The sequence below is a fragment of the Blennius ocellaris genome (assembly GCF_963422515.1).
Source record: "Blennius ocellaris genome assembly, chromosome: 4".
NCBI classification, from domain to species: Eukaryota; Metazoa; Chordata; class Actinopteri; order Blenniiformes; family Blenniidae; genus Blennius; species Blennius ocellaris.
The window spans coordinates 30,550,358-30,570,889 of record NC_137653.1 but is presented as its reverse complement, the minus strand read 5'-3'; the positions used below and the strand labels follow the sequence as shown (position 1 = coordinate 30,570,889).

Here is a 20,532-nt window from a genome sequence, read left to right as displayed (position 1 = left end):
AACCCTCAAGCACCTGGTGGAGGGTATAGAGCTGGACCAGTGTTCCACCATCAGGAGAACCTGGTGGAGGGTATAGAGCTGGTCCAGTGTTCCACCATCAGGAGAACCTGGTGGAGGGTATAGAGCTGGTCCAGTGTTCCACCACCAGGACGAAAACCGCATTGTTCCTCTTGGATCCGAGGTTCGACTAACGGCCGGACCCTCCTCTCCAGTACCCTGGAATAGACTTTCCCGTGGAGGCTGAGGAGTGTGATCCCTCTGTAGTTGGAACACACCCTCCGATCCCCCTTCTTGAAGAGAGGGACCACCACCCCGGTCTGCCAGTCCAGAGGTACTGTCCCCGCCCGCCACGCGATGTTGCAGGGACGAGTCAGCCACGACAGTCCCTGCACATCCAGAGACTTAAGGAACTCTGGACGAATCTCATCCACTCCCGGTGCCTTACCACCGAGGAGCTTAGCAACAACCTCATTGACTTCAGCTTGGGAAATGGACGAGTCCACCTCTGAGAACCCAGCCTCTGCTTCCTCAATGGAAGACGTGGTGGTGGGATTGAGGAGGTCCTCGAAGTATTCCTTCCACTGCCCAACAATGTCCCCAGTTGAGATCAACAGCTCCCCACTTCCACTGTAAACAGTGTTGGTGGAGAACTGCTTCCCCCGCCTGAGGCGCCGGACGGTTTGCCAGAATTTCCTCGAGGCCGACCGAAAGTATTCCTCCATGGCCTCTCCGAACTCCTCCCAGACCACAGTTTTTGCCTCCACCACAGCCCGGGCTGCGGCTCGCTTGGCCTGCCGGTACCTGTCGACTGCCTCGAGAGTCCTATGAGCTAACAGTGCCCGGTAGGACTCCTTCTTCAGCTTGACGGCATCCCTTACTTCCGGTGTCCACCACCGGGTTCGGGGGTTGCCGCCACGACAGGCGCCAAAGACCCTGCGGCCACAGCTCCGAGCAGCAGCTTCAACAATCGAAGTGGAGAACACGGTCCACTCGGACTCAATGTCTCCAGCCTCCCTCGGGATCTGTGAGAAGCTCTCCCGGAGGTGGGAGTTGAAGGCTGCGCGGACGGAAGGCTCGGCCAGATGTTCCCAGCAGACCCTCATAACACGTTTGGGCCTGCCGAGTCTATCCGGCCTCCTCCCAGTCCAGCACATCCAACTCACCACCAGGTGGTGATCAGTTGACAGCTCTGCCCCTCTCTTTACCTGAGTGTCCAAGACACGCGGCCGGAGATCAGATGACACGACCACAAAGTCTATCATTGATGTCAGGTTTAGGCTACAGACATTTATTAAATCTGCAAGAAAGAAGAAGACAACACGAATGAGCTTTGGTTACTCGCGAGGAGAATGGCCAGGAGCGTGTCCAAGTTACACCTCCTACCCACTCTGAGCTTCAGACCATTCTCCTGCGTTTTTATTTCATTAAACAAAGGGGAGGGTTTACAGGATACACATCATAGTAACAAAATATTCTGAGAGTTTTAACAGTTTATCAACTATGAATACAATCAAAGGACATCCCGCGCATGGGACGTGGAGATGGCAGCTGTGTGGAAGACGCGGCTCATCTTGTTTATCAGCCTCGGTCAGGTTGACCTGCTCAGAACATATGATTAGTGAGCAGCGCCTCTGAGGCGCTGCTAGGAGAGAGTACACAGGAATAAGATAGAACTTGAACATGAATATAATTAAGCACGAATATGGCAACTATATATAAAATTACTCCAACAATTGACCTCCGGCCTAGGATGTCCTGGTGCCACGTGCACTTATGGACACCCCTGTGCTCCAACATGGTGTTCGTTATGGACAAACTGTGACTGGCACAGAAGTCCAATAACAGAACACCGCTCGGGTTCAGATCGGGGAGGCCGTTCCTCCCAATCACCCCCTTCCAAGTCTCGCTGTCATTGCCCACGTGGGCGTTGAAGTCCCCCAGGAGAACAATGGAGTCCCCAGTTGGGGCACTATCCAGCACCCCTCCCAGGGACTCCAAGAAGGTTGGGTACTCTGAACTGCTGTTCGGTGCATAGGCCGAGACAACAGTCAGAGACCGGTCCCCTACTTGTAGGCGTAGGGACGCAACCCTCTCGTTCACCGGGGTGAACTCCAACACATGGCGGCTGAGCTGTGGGGCAATAAGCAAGCCCACTCCAGCCCGCCGCCTTACACCACGGGCAACTCCAGAGAAGTGGAGTATCTAGCCCCTGTGGAGGAGCTGGGTTCCAGAGTCCAAGCTGTGAGTGGAGGTGAGCCCGACTATATCTAGACGGTATCTCTCAACCTCCCTCACAAGCTCGGGCTCCTTCCCCCCCAGCGAGGTCACATTCCATGTCCCCAAAGCCAGAGTCTGTGTCCGGGGATCGGGTCGTCGAGGCCCCTGCCGTCGACTGCCACCCAATCCACACTGCACCCGACCCCTACGGAAGCCTCTGTAGGTGGTGGGCCCACAGGAGGATGAGGAGGAGGGGCCCCCGTCGTCCCTTCGGGCTGAACCAGGCGCTCGTATGGGAGCCTCGATCCCGGGCCTGGCTCCAGGGTGTGGCCCCGGCTGCGCCAAACCGGGCGACGTCACTGCTCTCCTCTGATGCGTGTTCATAGGGGTGTGTTGAACAATAACTCATATTGTTCAATGCAAAAGTCTGTCCATCAAAAATAAATAAGAGGTACCTCACATCTAATAGATAAGCTTAGTGCCTGACTGGCACTCAGTGTTCTGCTCTTTATAGCCCTGCTCTCAATAATCTGCACGTCAGAGGATTTCTTCAGTGTCGAACATGAACCGACACACAAAAGGTAGAAAAACTCTGGAATGCGCCAAAGTGACTAAATGTTTGTTCCACCTGTCATTTGCAGCCATAAATTGCTAACATATTGACTTCTTGTCCAATAACGCTCCAATAAAGTAGAAAAAGTTTGAACTTACTATGAGCAAGCAACTCAAATTTCAATTTTTTTAATAAAACTTGTGTTGTTATATTGTTATACATTATTCTCTCTCACCTGTTGCTCTGCTCCGTTCCTACCTCACTATCATTCACTGCCTCCCGCCCTTCATGTCCCTGCAGGACATTCATTTATTTACAATAAACATTATATATATATTGATGTACAGTAACAGCATTTGACTTACAAAAGCTGACAAAAAAAGCCTGTGTTCAGGTTTTTGTCCTCCAGAATAAAGACTTTTAACAAGTGATGTGCAGATGTATACAGGCTAATACAATGTGAACTCTGTTTACGGCATAACATAACCTTTTCAGTGAAATATTTCCCTACTTTATTTTAAAACCTCCCCTCCAGCCCTGTGCCATCCTCTCCTTCTCCTCCTCCTCCTCCCTGCTCCTAAACATGCAGAATCTCTTCAGAGATGCAGATCTAATGTGCCGCATACATGTGAACCATTTAAAAACTGGGGAAAACAACGACTCATTGGTCATGATGGAGTATCTCACTAAATAAATATTCAGAATACTTGTGGGGTATTGCTACTGATCACATAATCAAAACCTGACCCAAACCTTTATAGTAGTGTGAAATAATGAAGTGATTATTGAAAATGTATCTTTAAATAGTAATCAACGTGACATCAGTCCTCAACTGTTCTCCTGGATCAATTAAAATCAATATAATGGTTTTAAAAGTATAATTCACACCCTGAAATTCCACTGCTTCTCTGCATGGATTACAGTTAATCTCATCATGATATAGTGATATAACATAATGTTTCAGAAGTATTAGGAGCTAATCCACATTTCACTGATCCATTTAAGGCCTGAACTGAGCTTCCTCAGTCTCTCCACCTTCCATTGCTTCACCTGCTTCACTCCTCAATGTTCTGTCCTTCTCCTGATGCAGTGGTTCTCAATTATTTTCTGTCACGCCCCCCCTAGAGGACAAAAATGTTTTTAGCCCCTCCCCCCCGAATTGTACTACCATTGAGAACCTAATATTTATTTATTAATCTGTATAAACCACTGTATGAGTTGCTGGCACCAGCATTCTGCATACAATCGCCTGATTATCAAAATAAATTAATAAAATGAGCTGGAGGCCCTTTTTTTATCATTCAAGCATGAATAAAGACACTAATACTGAAAGTCGCGCCTGCCTCACGCCCCCCCATTTGAGAAGCACTGCCCTGATGAGACATTGGGTATGATTATTAGGGGGTACAAATGCCCGCCCTGGTTCCTAGGCCTATGATGATTAGATTAGATTAGATTAGATTAGATTAGATTCAATTTTATTGTCATTACAAATCCAACGGAATGCAGTTAAGCATCTAGCCAGAAGTGCAATATCGCAAGTATCAGATAATATTATAGACAGATAAATATACATGCATACCAATGTACATTCATATATATATATATATATATATATATATATATATATATATATATATATATATATATATATATATATATATATATATACAGATACTCACACATACACATATAAAGAATAAATAAATAAGGAACAGTGTGAGGTTGCTATTACTCGTACATTAATTACATTATATGATATTTAATGAACTAAGTGCCACTAACGTGCTTTAACAGGGTGAGAGTTCAATAGAGTGACTGCTCTGTGGAAGAAAGTGTCTCGTAGCCTGCTGGTCCTGGCCCGGAGGCTCCTGTACGGTGGCCAGAAGGCAGGAGGCTAAAAAGTCTGTGTGCAGACTGTCCTTCACAGTTTTCAGAGCCCTACCCAGACAGCGCTTGCTCTGGATGTTCTCGGGGGGAGTGAGTGGAGTCCCGATAATGCGCTGGGCTGTTTTCACCACCCGCTGTAGTGACTCACGCTCCGCCACAGTACACTTCCCATACCAGGTTGTGATGCAGTTTGTTAAAATACATAATATACAGTATGTTTCCTCCTGTTTTTAATGCTTTAACTTCGCTCTTTTTCGTGTATTTTCTTCTGCGGAAATTCCACAGTGAATGAAGAGAGTGAATGATCTCTTTCCTTTCTTTCCACTGGCTAGAAATGACTGAAATACTTTCCTTGTGAAAGTCTGGTCCTCTGAAAGATCGCACAGCTTCATCCAGATGAACAGATATCACTGTAGTTCATTAAAAAGTGATTACATTTGAGACTGGAAACAGTTTGCTGAAAACACATCAGAAGAATCACTTTTTCAAGAACGAAATGTCTGTATCTTCATTGAGATTTCACCATAAGTGGAAAGATTTTCCAAATACGGATGAAAATGTTATGTGTCTTATCCTGTGTAAAGCTCTATCATGACCACTGTTGGCAACGTCACATGTCTTCAGGTTTGTTTCTAAAATCCAATTGTAAATAGATTCTAATTAAATAATACATCATTTTATAGCCATCCGAAACACTCATTTATTAATTGTGATATTATTGGAGAAAAAAGATTAATATTGAATCTGTTTACGTAACACTTATTCAAGTGACTATAACATTACCGTTATAAGCACAACAGTAAGTAATTAAATATAACATACTGAGGCTTTAGAAGAAATGGAAAAAGCAAGCTAGTAAAAATTGAAATATTTAAACACACTGTAAAGTATAAAGATGACAAATTGTATGGAATCATTTTTTTTAATTAAAAAATAAATAAAACAAATAAAGTAATAAAATGTCTGTAAAAATTACTAAGAGTGAGTCAGTTAAATAGTTTAATACACAGTCAAGCGATTATTAAAATAAATAAAAAGACGAATAATAAATAAACAAACAAACAAATTGATTGTAAATAGATATTTTTTCATCTTTTGTTTACAATTACATGCACTCTGTCTCTAGATGAGTATAAAATCTTTTTTTTATTTTAAAAACGATACTGATAATGTACAATATTTGCACTATAATATAATATTATATAACACAATGTAATTAAGTAATTATACACGGCATCAATAAATTCCAGTTAAATAGAATAGATGAATGTATTAATAGATAGATTAATGTATTAATCCCAGGAGAAAATTCTTCACAATGTTGCTCCACACAGAATAGAATATAATGAAAAGAATAGAAAGTGAAAACAAATCTTCTAAAAATTACAAATGAATATGTATGATAAGCATGGAACAATGGAAGTCAGTGGAGTCAAGGTTGAAAGTGAGATTTGAAATCAGACCACAGAAAGTAAAATTAGAGACGTTTTAATGGGGTTTGATTGTATTTTGATTTCCTCGTGATGGTTTTAATTGGTCTCGCGCTTATGAATGACAGCTCGGTCCACCATTCAGCAGGGCTGGTCAGCCCCGGTAAAGCCCCGCCCCTTGTGCAGACCGGAGAGGAAGAGGTTAACCATCCCCCCCGCCTCCACACACACACACACACACACACACACACACACACACACACACACACACACACACACACACACACACACACACACACACACACACACACACACACACACACGCACACAAACTCCACTGCGCGCTCACGCCTCCCGCGGCCACGCGCTCTCCGCCGGCCGCACACCGAGAGGAGATCTGAGTGCGCGCGTGTGTGTGAGTGAGAGAGAGCGAGAGAGCGAGAGAGCGAGAGAGCGCCCTGAGCTCTCTTATCTCCGCTTGTCCTTCGCCCCGCCAGCAGGACACGCGAGGATGTGGAGGGTGGGGGGCCGCAGCTGGGGTCAGCGCGCTGGATCGATGCGCCCGTCGGTCATCAAGTAGACGCAGGGCGCCGCTCCCACGGCTCGTTGCTCGGCTCGTTGCCAGTATGAGGAAGCCCAAAGTGATCCGGATGGTTTTCGTCCTCAGCCTGGGAGGCTTCATCATGGTCATATTCTATGTCAACCGCCTGAAGCCCGGTGAGCAAAACCCAATCGATCACATCCAATGATCTTGTTTGATGTGCTGCTCTGTATTCGGTCACCTCTGGAAACAGCTGGAAGTCCAGATCAATCACACAAGGAACCATTGTCTTCGTCCATCATGTGCGCCTTTACAAATGACACTCATTTTACAGCCTTTTCATTCATTTCCATGGACTTTAAGGACCAACGTTTCTTTCTAGTGAATCGCATGGCCTTCCACCTTTGAATTGAACGATTCACTCCCAGGCAGTGCAGGTGTGTATTTGTATAAACAACAACCATTACTTACCAGTACTAGTGATGGTCGAATTTGAACGAATCATTCAAAACCCACGAGTCACTTTACTGAACAGTGACTCACGAGTTATCACGTTCATTAACACTTCAAAGTGGTGAGCACTGTCACGTCACCAGGAGAGAGGACCTGGTTCAAATCCAGGCTTGATGTAATGTGAGTTGGAGTTTTTGTTTCGTGTTTCGACAGCAACGTTATAAAAGCGATATCCATTTATACGGAAGCGATGATGTAGTTCTCAAGCCAGGCCTTGACTTGGTGTTGTTGCGTGTCGTTTATGTCGTCTACTCTGGACCAAGCCCGAGCGTTTTCAAAAAGTTGTGCTTTCAGTGACTCTGAGCAGCGTTGTGGTGTAAACAGACTCCCAAAATGCAATGAATGTCTTGTGTTTTCACTCGAAAATATTGTGATGTAAATGTCACAAAATGAAATCGTCATTGACTGCTGTGTGATTTCCACCAAAGTACAAGTTTTTAAAATGTCAATCTTGAGGCAGCATTTATTGAACGCGAGAAAATGTGTGTTTTAATTAATCATAGAATGAATGGATTTAGAGACATGCTGTAGATTTCCCAGCTGTTTTAGTGTTTATCGCTCATGGTGGGTAGTTTGTGTCGTTGTTTGGTGGATGTAAACTTCCCGTAGGTGCTAACATTTGTCCAGATTTGCAGTTCTAAGTCTGACATATCTTCACATGAGATGGATGAAATGTAGATTCTGCAGCTCCGCACATAAAACCTTTCAAAGTAACACAAGGCGACACGGTGCGACAGTGCATTTCTGTGTGTTCCGCCTTTAGAGAAGAGAAGAAAAAAAAAAAAAGCTTCGACACTCTCCAGTTGTTTCTGGCTGTTTGCGATTTATGCATTCTGAAGTGTAAATCGCTCGTGACTGCAGAGACATTTGAACTTATCTGAACGACGTCTCCTTGTGTTTTGTCCCGACACGTCAACTGAACACGTCCAAGCGGAGAGGCAGCGCCACAGCACTGAAACGCTCTTCTTTGTTGTTGTTGTAGCTTGATAAACATCTTCCTCACCTTCTCCCCTCCCACTCCCATCTAAATCATGACTCCTTTCCACGCGCCACGTGAACCTGCTCGCTCCCGAGGTGGTAGAATCAACAGCAGCCGCCTGCTGAACGCCGGTAAATATTTGTCATGTGAGATGAAGTTTTGATGCTCTTTAACTCGTTCACTGAGTCATTCTAGCTACAGCCTCCAGCTGCAGAGAGGAAAATATAAATGTCACTGTTCTGCTGCTAGTCTAACTCCAGTACTCACTTTAGTCGCCCTGTGAGAAAAGCAGCTGTATTGTTAAAGAGCTGCTAAAAGCCGCTAACGCTAGCTGCTAAGCACAGCAGCTTCCGGCTCCTTACATTCACATGAGGCTTTCAGCACGCTCGAGTCAGCTTGTAGGTGAAGTTCAGCACGAATGACCGACTCGCCTCGTTTCAGCCGTTCAGCTCACTTACCCGAGTCAGCTCGAAACTCGAAAGAGTCGTTCACTGAACCGGTCAGCAGCACTTCCGCTGTGTCGTTCACCTCATGAGCCTTGTAACAGTTTCAAACCAATACCCATATATAGTCGACCTACTTAATGTTGATTCTTAGCAGTTTGTTAGCTTTAGCTGCTAACAAGCTGGTGTTTGTTCAACTGGCTCTGGTTCTGTGAAGCAGTGCCTACATCAGTGCCAGCCAATCAGCTCTGAGCATCTAATGACGTTGTTAGTGGGTGGGGCTTCAAGCCCCACTAGGCATCAAAATCATGTGGTCTGAATGAACGGAGCCACAGCCTGAGCATGCGCAGTTACACTTCACTACAGTAATACACACTGCATGGTGAGAGAGGGGCGAGCCACACTCATTCAACCACTGGTGTGGATCAGGAGAAAACACAACCCAAAACAGCAAGAGCAGACCAATAACCAGGGAGTACTGTCGTCACACATTGTTGGGATTTATGGTTGGTAATTAGCATAAAAAATTACTATAAGTATTAGATTACTGAAAGTAATAGATTACTGGAACTAATTTAGGAAAAATTGGAATTGCTAATGGAAATAAATGGTCATTCACTCATTAGCAACTCCTAGAGTAATTGAGTAATTACTCAAAAGTTAAGAAATTATCAAAAATAATTTATTATGAATTAAGTGTTTGCTGGGGTGTATGGTTGGTTATTAGCGTTAAAATGACTAAGTAATAGATTACTGAAAATAATAAATCACTGGAAGTAATTTATGAAAAATTTTAATTATTAATGAAGTAATTCTAGTAAATGGAGTCATTCACTCAATAACAACTCGAAGAGTAATTGTGTAATTACTTAAAAGTTAATGAATTAACAATAATTTATTAATGAAAAATTATTAATTTGAATACATTGATTATTTATCAAATAATAATAGAATCGGGGCACCACCAGCTAGACTGGAAATACCTAATATCAAATATCAGTCTCGTTTGTCAACAGGTTATTTAAGTTAGTTAATATTCCTGTGCAAAATATAACAATCTTAAATAACAAGGAAGGTGTGAGATTCCAGCACAGACTGTTACAAACCAGTGAATTGTCAACAATAAATACACAATAATTACCAGGAATCGATCAATTCAGCTAAAAGGCATTTATTAACAAAAATGCATTAATTCGTAAATAATTCAGAAATTATTTATTAAACCAACACAATCAAGCGACAAACGTCCTCTAACACGGAGATCTAATCTACTAACAGCAAACACTGTACAAAGAAAGAGAAAGCGGGTGTGTGAGTGGGGATGTAATGACCACGAGCGTCCACCAGGTGGCAGCGGACATTGGAGGGTCAGTGTGAGTGGGTGTAATGATCTCGAATGGATGCCAGAGGGAGGCAGGCGTCTGGTTCGGGGCAGTGACCGTAACGACCACTGGGGGCGCACGGAGGGAGAATGCAATGACTCGAGGCATTTACCAAATGGCGGCCTCTCAAGAAATTGCAGTCCCCCCCGCGGCCACCAGATGGGCGCTCTTTCTCGACAGTGTGACGTCACTGGGCTCGTACCCGGCTCGTGAGCCTGCCTGGAGCGCGCCTGGGGTCTTGTGGCCGAGAAATCCCAGGGACAGTGAACTGCACACGGTCTCAGAAGCGGAGTGGAGGAGCGCACAGGAACAGCTGTTGCTGAGCCGTTAGTGAGGAGAGGACAAAAGAGAGCGAAGAGGGGGAACGAGAGAGCTCTGGGGCTCGTGCAGTGTATTCAGCTTGCCCACAGAGTCCAGATCTGCGAGTTAGGCAGGATTAGACTTTAGGAGCAGAGGGGTAAGGTGAGAGAGAGAGAGAGCTGCACGGTGCAGAGGTTTGCGTAGATGTGAATCCAACGCGCAGACACAAACTGCTTGGGAACACGGGATCAGAGTCCAGAGTTCAAGCACAACAATGAAAACACACAGCAATATTAAAATCACGTTATTCTAATTGCCTGCCCAGACTCTAAGCCTTACTTGGTTGGACGATGGTGAAGGTCGGCATGTGGGGGAGTGCGCGGTCGCAGCGCACACTCAGGTTCCAGGTGACGAAAAGAAAAAAGTAATTACACGGTTTGTTCTCTGCTCGTCCAGCGAGTTGAAGAAATTCTGAGCCCGATCAGCATACGTTAACACGTGCTCCTTTGTCTCCGTGTGAAGAGGTGCGTCATGTCCAGATGCACATTCTGCTTGGAAAGACGTGTTTTTGCGTCCGCGGCTGGATTTTATACCTCTGCGTTGTGTTCCGGGTTCCCGCTGTGCTCAGGGCGACGTGGACCAATCCTGACGGGGCCCACCCCGGAGGTTCCGGCTGGTGAGGGAGGTTTTGGGTCCCCCTTCCATTGATCTGCAGTGTTGCACCGTGCTGGGGAGGAAGACCCGGGGGGAGGGTCACATGACCAATGGCAAATTTTTCCAGGCCTGAGCATGTGGTCTCTTTGTTCTTAAAACGTGGTCCCCCCTTCCCCCTTCCATGAGGTTGGGTGACCACTGGACTTTGGCTCCAACACAGTAATTATGTGCTATATAAGAAATTTTATTCACAGATAAGAAAATATTGTAGATAGATGCTCAGCCCCACCTGCCCCTAATGACCAGTCAGCACTGGGTAGGGCTGAGCAAAAAATCGATTTATGTACAAATTCACTTTTTTGGCATTTTTTACATTCTGTTCTACCAATCCTTGTGCAAAAACCTTCTGCAGCCACTTTATGGGGCTCTGCGATTGAAGAAAGGCTCCGATCCATACTGGACACCGGATCGTGTCCAGGCTTTTGAGAGTGCCAAGACTGCTCTTGCTGATGCAGCTCTTTTAGCCCATCCAGCACCTTCAGCCCCCATCTCTTTAACGACTGACGTGTCTGATATAGCGGTGGGGGCTGTGGTGGAACAGCAGGTGGCTGGAGTTCGGCAGCCTCTTGCATTTTTCAGCCGCAAGTTACGAGATAGCGAATGCAAGTATAGTGTTTTCGACCATGAGTTGTTGGCGTTATATCTGGCAACTCGTCATTTCCGTTTCCTTTTGGAGGGTCGTTCATTCACACCTTATGTCGATCACAAACCGTTGACCTTTGCGATGTCTAAGGTAATATAGCCGTGGTCTGCTCGCCAGCAGCGTCGTTTGCATCCATTTCCGAGTTTACGACTGATATTCGACATGTGGCTGGTAAGGCGGATTGCGTCGCTGTTTGTCCGTCTCGAGTGCTTGTGTGTCCCGTGCATCTGGGGGAATTTTTGCCTGTGAGTTCTGCGCCGCGACCCCGGTCAGACGTCGGTCCATTTTCCTCCAGCGGTTTTTCGGCTCCGGGCCCCGTTCACCACGGTTTTCCACGGTCATTTGTTCAGGCGGAGCTCAATTCGGCCCGTCTTGTGTTCGTGCGACATGACGCTCACCGCTCGCCTTTCCAACCCCAATATGATGGCTGACGAGGTCATGTGTCCGGCCCAGGTTCCCCGTCGTGGTCGCCCTCCTTCAAGACCCCCAGTGTTTTCTCCTCCTCATGGACGCCCTGCTCGCCGAGTTTCACCTGAGGTTTCACATGAGGGACAACGCAGCCGTTGTGGCCGACCGTTAAAGCCTCTTGTGGGGTATTGACCGGTTTCCCAGATGTGCCTTCTGGGTGTTCGGATGGGGGCTGTGTGGCGGTTGCTTCCTAGCTTCTCACCCAAAGGACTCTGGGTAGAGGGGCGGGGTTTGGGCTCTCCTGTGCTGGGGCTTTTGTGGGCTGTGCCAGTCCAGTTCTGTGTTCGCTACAATAAAGACGTGTTCCAAGATTCAGCTCTGCCTCATCCTTCGTCCTGCCACAATATGGTCAAAAGTGTGAAACGACAACGGAAAACTGCTTTTAAATTATATATTGCAGCTGACTGACAGTGCCGGAGCTCTGCAGCACAACAGTTTGAGAGACAAGGCTCCACGATTGGGGGTTATTTTTCAATAAGCCAAGGCTCGTTCTCTCATATTATTAACTTTAGGGAACGACTTACTACATCATTCTCAAACTTTATTTTTTTCTTTTACCTTTATAACCACTCCGGGGCTCCGTGTTCACTGTAGATTTCAGAAAGCCAGTTCAACGTCTCTTCCATCTCATAGGTAGTGATAACTCCAGAGATAACTCCGCCCCCAGCTGATGACGTGTCAGGCACCAGTCTGGCTCCCCTCTGGCCCAGCAACAATGTGGGCCCGGTTTATCACCCATTTAGACCTGATAGGTCGGGGCTTTGGGGGTGGAAAGACATAGAATCTGGCCCTAGCCCCAAACTAGACCCTGGTTCTTTCTGGCAGAAAAGCCCCCTTTCTGAACCTGAATCACCGAAAGTCCTCTTGTAATTTGTGTGACTGTAATTAGGTATTTAAATGTGTAAAAAAAAAAATCAAATCATCTGTATTAGAATTTGCACATGTAATGAGATTTGTCAATGCATTTAAAGATATTTGGAGTTGAAAAGTCTGTCAGATTCAAATCCTGAAATTACATATAACTCACGAGTTACGAGTCAAGCAGTTTCACAGTTGGCTGTGTTTTTTACACATCTGTTTTTCTTACATGTGACGTTTGCTACAGTTCTGCCATTACAGGATTTGACATGGTAAAGGAAGGGTTTTACTGTCCTTGTTGTATAGATACATCTCTGGATGCTCGGGGACACATCACTGATGTTTCGTGAAATCATTCAGTGTTTCGGGTCTCACAACATTAGACACCCTAATTCAGGCAACCTATCCGGGGATGATCAGACCCCAACTTGTGTCCGGACTTTTTGATCCAGATGCACCTGGAAGCTCTCTCTGGGGGCTTTTCCACTGGAAAGAATCAGGGGCTAGTTCGGTGCCAGGGCCAGGGTTAGCACCAGTTCTTTGTCTTTCCACCGCCATAACCAGTTCTTAACAATGGCTAACTCGGGGCAACGCTGGCTCCGCTTCTTTCCTGGGCCAGCGAGGAACCAGGCTGGGGCCAGATGCGTCATCAACCGGGGGTGGAGTTATCGTCAGAGTTATCACTACTTACAAGGCGGAAGTGATGCAAACCGGTTTCTGAAAACTCCAATGAACACGGAGCCCCGGAGTGGTTATCGAGAAAATAAATAAATAAATAAAGCTGAAGTAAATAGTACAAGTGAAGGAGATAATTTGATCCTTGATTAAAAAGAGCTGTGGCTCATTAGCCTCTTCCATGCGGTACTTTCAGGCGACTGTTAATTCCAGTAGGAGGACTTGTTCGAAGGAGGCAGATGTTAGCACCACGTGTAGTCTCAAGGAAGTTGACGTTATGTGCTTGGGAACTTGAGTTGCCTCCCCAGGCCGACGAGAGAAGGCCAGCTGTTGGGTATGGCCGTGGTTTCTCTCCAGCTTTCAGGAAAGGTATTATTCTGAGGCTGCCGGTGTGTTTGATTCCACTGCATTCGAGATGGTCTCGGCCACTGTCTTCAGCACGTGGTCATGGTGCCAGCGGTAGTGGCCTTGATCAATGGCTGCTGGTCAGCTGCTCAGTATGTGCTGTAATGTGTCCCTTCCTGAACAGACAGAACTTAGGCTCATGCACCTTCATTCTGGCAGTCTGCACACGCTCAGTCAATTCAAGTGAAAGTCACAGTATGCATACATTCATGGTGACTTACATTGAAAGCATTTTAATCAGCTATGAGGCTACAGCATACCTGTAGTTGTAGCAAGGTAATAGAAATGAAAATTCAGTGAGATGTAATAACAGGGACAAGTTTACCCAAAGACCTGTTTGTTACCACTACAATAGGGCTAGAACTTATCTTATCAGTTGTGAGGCACATTGATTGACATTTACTGTCACTGGCATTTTATAAAACAAAGTTTATTTTAAGATATGTGCTGATTGTTTCTCGAGGCTAAACTTATCTTCACTCTGCCCCGCAATGTGGTGTAGGTGCAAAAAACTCTGGGGCATAGTGCCACTTACCCTTCACCGACTGAGGTACAGGGGAGCAGAGTGGGATGGAGCCTGTGAGTCTGCACTCAGGACAGCAAAATCCCATTACAACTTCGAATCCTGTCATGGCAGAATTTTAGCATGTTGAATGTTTTTACTTCACACACATAACCTTGACACCACACGAGTCGTGTGTGTGTTTGTGTGTTTGTGTGTGTGTGTGTGTGTGTGTGCATTCAATATGTCTTCAATTGTGTGTACAGGTTTAAGTGAGTGTTTAATATGAGTGGCAGCAAACAGCAGAGATGTTATTATGTCTAGGACCATCATGTTGTTTGAAATAGAAATACCGTATTTTCCGCACTATAAGGCACCTATATACCTCAAACTTTCTCAAAAGCTGCCAGTGCACCTTATAACCCAGTGCGCCTTATATATGGAAGAATTGCTCTACTCGAGACTGCTATTTGACAGCTAAACAACCAGAAGCTTTTATTTTGACAACTCTAACTTCTCAACCGGATCTTCAGAGCGGACGACACTCCACACAACACCTTCATCACTCATGGTTGCACACCAACATTCTAACAAACCAAAATAAACTAGATGAAATAATGACTCCCTAAACTGGGGAACAAAAACACATAAACACAATCAACACAACACCAAGCCCAACAACAACCCACAATAACCTGCAACAACACAAAACATGAATTTGTCGCTCAAGGCATGATGGGACATCATGCCTTGCAGCGACAAATTCATCCTGAGCTCCTCAGTGCAGCCGATAGCTGCAATGAATTATGGGAGTTTCTGTTTGTGGTGTTTAAAATGCAATTATTGGGGGTTATATTTGGTTTGTGGTGTCGGTAATAATTGTGTTGTGTTGTGTTTTTGTTGCTTAGTTCATGTAGTTTAGTTTATTAGCGGTAGTTGTAAGTTGTCAACCAGCAGTGAAGAAGGTTTTGTGTGTAGTGTCCTCCTGGCATAGGCTGCAGGTAGGACTATCAAAATAAAGTGTGTGCACCTCTCTGGGTGTTAGAATCAGTGGAAAATGTAACCTAATGGCTTTGAGCTATAAAGGTTGCTGACCACTGGTCTATTCCATGTGCCTTATAATGTGGTGTGTCTTATATATGAATGAAGTTGTAAATTATGCCAATCAATGTAGGTGTGCCTTATACTCTGGTGCACCTTATAGTGCGGAAAATACGGTACTCGCATCATGAGGTTGAAGCTTCTGGCTCCTACAGAGGGGCACACTGGCTCTCTGCAGCTTTTCTGGAGGTTCTGCCCTTTTCCAGCTGTAATGAAGAAAAAATTAACCCTAGCTGTAATGAAGAAGCGCAACACACACAGATTATGTGTTTCACTCTCACATCACGCAGATCTGTGTTTGTAGAAATAGCATCATTATAAAGTGATTCTATAACAGGGCTTGACTTGCCTGAACGTCTGGGGATAGAAAAGGCTTTGCTCGGTCAAGTGAATCATCTACTCAACTCACCCGAATGGGCTCAAGGTTGTTTTGGCGATATTTTGAAATGTTTTCGGCAAATGTCACTTGGTATCACCGGTGGATCGCGCCATCGCTGGGCACAGCATCTTTTGCGTGACGTTTCAACGAGATCTCGCCCCGAGAGCGCCATCACATAATTCTCGCGTGATCGCTGACGATAGTGGGGGAAAACGCTTGATACATATTTTGTCAGTTTGTGTTATACATTACTGGACTCGGTCATGCATCAGTTTTGTGTCTTTTTATTGTTGTACTCTAGTCACTGAATAATATAATTTAATGTGTGATACTGCCATTTATATTTTGTCTAAAACTAGTCATTAATTATCAAGTATGCACAAGAATTTAATCCTTCCTTTTAAATCATTAATGTAATACTTGTATAAAATACAGACAGTTGTTTTCAACTATTCTAAGGTGATTGAAATGACTCTGTTAATGTGTCAATAAATGAAATATGTAAATGAACTCCGATAGGCTAACTGTCTAAATGTTTCAGTACTGTCAGAATCTGCATGAATACACCCATGGACAGAAGCGTAAATTGTAAAAATTATTTGTGACGTCCTATTATGTTTGTCGAGTTATTTTTAATTGGAGTCAAATATACCTCAAGTTTGACTTTATGCTCATTTTTACTGGCAGAATAAAATGACATCCTGACAAATGATCATTTCACTTACTGTGTCTTGTTATTTTAGCTATGAGAGATAAGAACTGTGAATAGTAAAGGTTCACTCCCTCAATGATCCGTTACCAACAGTTTGGTAGCCCACATATCATACGTATGTTGCTTGGCTATTCCAATCCTCTTAAGCAGCAAATTTAACAAAAAGTTCACATTTTGCTGATAATCTAGTAGAACTATGCATCACTTTATGCTTCTTCTTTTTGTCCTCTTAAAAAGCACAAGATAAAAAACAGCATTGGGATTTGGAACCAGATTCAACATAAGGAACAGGAATCGATTCCTCACATCTGGAACTAGTTTTATCACACTGTCACAACGTAAACAGTACACAACAACATCACTATCAATGAGTAACTCAAAGTGATACTTTCAATTGTGCAACGTCCATATTCCTGTCTGCCAGACAGACACTAAACTAAGATTTTCAATATAAATAATAAAAATAATAAGAACTTTTTACAATTATGACAGGTCTTTCACAACTGTTTATGCAAAAAAAAGCAAACTATTATTTGGCAGTAGCAGCTGCTGTAAACAGACTGCCTCTCACTGAGTGTCTTACTCGTACTGAGTCATATGCAATGTTAATAACAGAGAAAATAAATTAATGAAATAAACTTTTGAAAACAGATTTGTCTGTTAATGCCACTGTCACTGCTAACACCTAGCTTGTTGGTTGATTTCATGTGGCTTTTTTGCCAGGAAGATGAGTTAGTCCACATGTTCATCAATAATATAGTGATATGGTCAATATCACCTGCTGTGCTCAACACTTCTTCAGAGAAACACCTGCTACCAGTGTATGGTTTAGCAGCATGACATTCTTTACAAACCCCTTACGTCTTGTCAAGTTTACCCTCTTTTTTGTAAAAGCTAAAGTACTTCTAAACACCCGATTTTAAGTGTTTCGGTGCGTTAAAGATCTCATCTACCTGCTTTATGCTGCTCTCGTGGACCTCCATGCTGCGGCACTGGCTTGCGGTAGAAATGTGCATCCTGCGTTCACGCACCTCGGAAACACAGGTATAAATTATATTATATATATTATATTATATATATTAATTATAGTTAAATAAAACGTGAAACAAATGCAATGTGCAAAACTAATTTTCACAATGTATTTTTGGTAAAAGTACACCGTGAAAAAAATCAATGCAACCATGGATTTTACCGATGTAGGCACGCAGTGACCGATGTATCTCAATTTCACCCTTAATTGCACCCATGCACAGTGAAGGAAGCAATATACTCACATCGCTCACGCTTGTATCTAGACACCGATTGATATCGATTAATCTCCACATGATTATTGCTTGCACATGAAGAACAATGAGAGAACACCAAAATTAACATTTTCATTATATTAATAAGTTTATTCAAAAAACAATTACAGAAACATATTGGTCAAAGGGCAAGCACTTACAAAATCCTTTCTGTCAAGCCCTGTGTTATATGAGAGACTTTGGCCTCAGAACCAGGGCTGCAACAACGAATCGATTAAATTCGATTATTAAAAGTGTTTCAAATGAATTTCATTATTGATTCATTGTTGATTTATGCGTCACTCACCATGTTGCAGACCCATTTACCGTATTTTCCGCACTATAAGGCGCACCAGAGTATAAGGCGCACCTACATTGATTGACATAATTTACAACTTTGTTCATATATAAGGCACACTGCATTATAAGTCACATGGAACAGACCAGTGGTCACAACCTTTATAGTTCAAAGCCATTAAGTTACATTTTCCACTGATTCTAACACCCAGAGAGGTGCACACACTTTATTTTGATAGTCCTACCTGCAGCCTATGCCAGGAGGACACTACACACAAAACCTTCTTCACTGCTGGTTGACAACTTACAACTACCGGTAATAAACTAAACTACATGAACTAAGCAACAAAAACACAACACAACACAATTATTACCGACACCACAAACCAAATAGAACCCCCAATAATTGCATTTAAAACACCACAAACAGAAACTCCCATAATTCATTGCAGCTGTCGGCTGCACTGAGGAGCTCAGGATGCAAGGCATGATGGGAATTCATGTTTTGTGTTGTTGGAGGTTATTGTGGGTTGTTGTTGGGCTTGGTGTTGTGTTGATTGTGTTTATGTGTTTTTGTTCCCCAGTTTAGGGAGTAATTATTTCATCTAGTTTATTTTGGTTTGTTAGAATGTTGGTGTGCAACCATGAGTGATGAAGGTGTTGTGTGGAGTGTCGTCCGCTCTGAAGATCCGGTTGTGAAGGTAGAGTTGTCAAAATAAAAGCTTCTGGTTGTTCAGCTGTCAAATAGCAGTCTCGAGTAGAACAATCGTCCATATATAAGGAGCACTGGGTTATAAGGTGCACTGGCAGCTTTTGAGAAAACTTGAGGTATTTAAGTGCCTTATAGGGTGGAAAATACGGTACTTCCCCTTCGGAGCTTTGTCAATGCTGGCTGACTGAAATAAAGTTTAGAAAGGAAAAGCTAACGGAGCGTGTCGGAGGCGGCACAATAGAACCTGTGAGCAGCTACTCTGTAATAGCGACACCCTATACTGGGCGACATCACTGTACACGGATACATATTTAACTGGTAACACACCTTAATGAGGACAACCTGCCTGACGAGGACAACGGACAGGTTTTCCTGGAACATTTCAAGCTGAGGGACGCTGAAACAGCCAAATATTGATTATTACAATCTTCAGACATTGTGGTGTCAGATTAGTTTTGACATGTAAAGTATCGCCGCCTCCTGCAGCACAATGCTGCATTGTGAAGCTCCTCGCCGTTAGTTTCACTTTCCCTTTAACAATAGAGAACACATGGCCCGTGGGCCAAAACCCAGTCTGGTCCCACCAAGCAAGGAACTTATCGAGGATTTAGACTCCTTTTATTTTGATATTTCATTGTATTTTGACCAGAATGTTTCATTAAAATTGACTTTATGTTGAGATTGTAAAAACGTTCAGTACCAACTGTTTGATCCTATAAAAATATCAACAATGTCTTTACACACACTGTAACTGTTACGGCTGAGAGCCGGTGTGTGGAGTTTCTGGAACCCAGAAGCAGACCAGGAGGCCGAGCAGGTGCAATTAGCAATCATTTATTTCTATTGCAACACCTGGGAGACGAGGGAACCGATTCATTGATTAATCGAAAAAATTCTTGACCGATTAATCGATTATTAAAATAATCGTTAGTTGCAGCCCTACTTAGAATGTTTTTCAAGTGAAAATAGAAAACTATCATTACATAGTTGGTGTGTGTTTCCAAGACAACGGTAGAACATTTTGGGAACAGCTCGCCAGGAGGTACTTTTCGACAATGCTCCGACTGGGTCGCTGTGCAAACGGGCAAAAATGCAACTTTTGTGAAACAGGCATCTGTGGGGTATGCAGATGGCTCACGAGCCCACTCTGCACTCTGAAGGTTCTTGTGCAGTGTGGACAGGGAATTGAAGTTCACCTTGTCGGCCGGCAGTGCTCCGCTGCAGCTGCTCTGCTCTCTTCACAGGATTTGGGTTCATTTTCAACCACAATCTGTCAACGGCTGTGCTCTCCCAAGATGTAGGGTCAATGTTGAAGGCCTTCAGTGAAACTTTAACGGTGTATTTAAAGTGCTTTTAGCTTTTAAACAAGTGTTTCTTCCATTACACATTATTTGGTGTTTGGTTCCTTCAATGTCAACTGGTCTCACAATTTATCACGTCACAATGCAGTATTTAGTAGTACACAATGCACTAGAATACACCATTTAAGGTCTGTCTTTTCCAAAATTACCAGGTACTTGTTGGTGGGCTAAAGC

The 20,532-nt window shown here is 44.0% G+C and overlaps 1 protein-coding gene across 1 annotated transcript in view; it reads left to right on the top strand.

Annotated features, from left to right (window-relative positions):
- Positions 1-6,707: 6,707 nt before the first annotated feature.
- The window catches only part of LOC308128970 (carbohydrate sulfotransferase 11-like), a gene marked incomplete at its 3' end in the record, with an annotated part of 49,570 nt that continues 35,745 nt past the window's right edge, over positions 6,708-20,532 (top strand). The window contains exon 1 of the mRNA XM_080494696.1: positions 6,708-6,807. Within this exon, the coding sequence (XP_080350822.1) occupies positions 6,717-6,807 (91 nt within the window). The 5' untranslated portion in view covers positions 6,708-6,716. The remainder of the gene's footprint in view (positions 6,808-20,532) is intronic.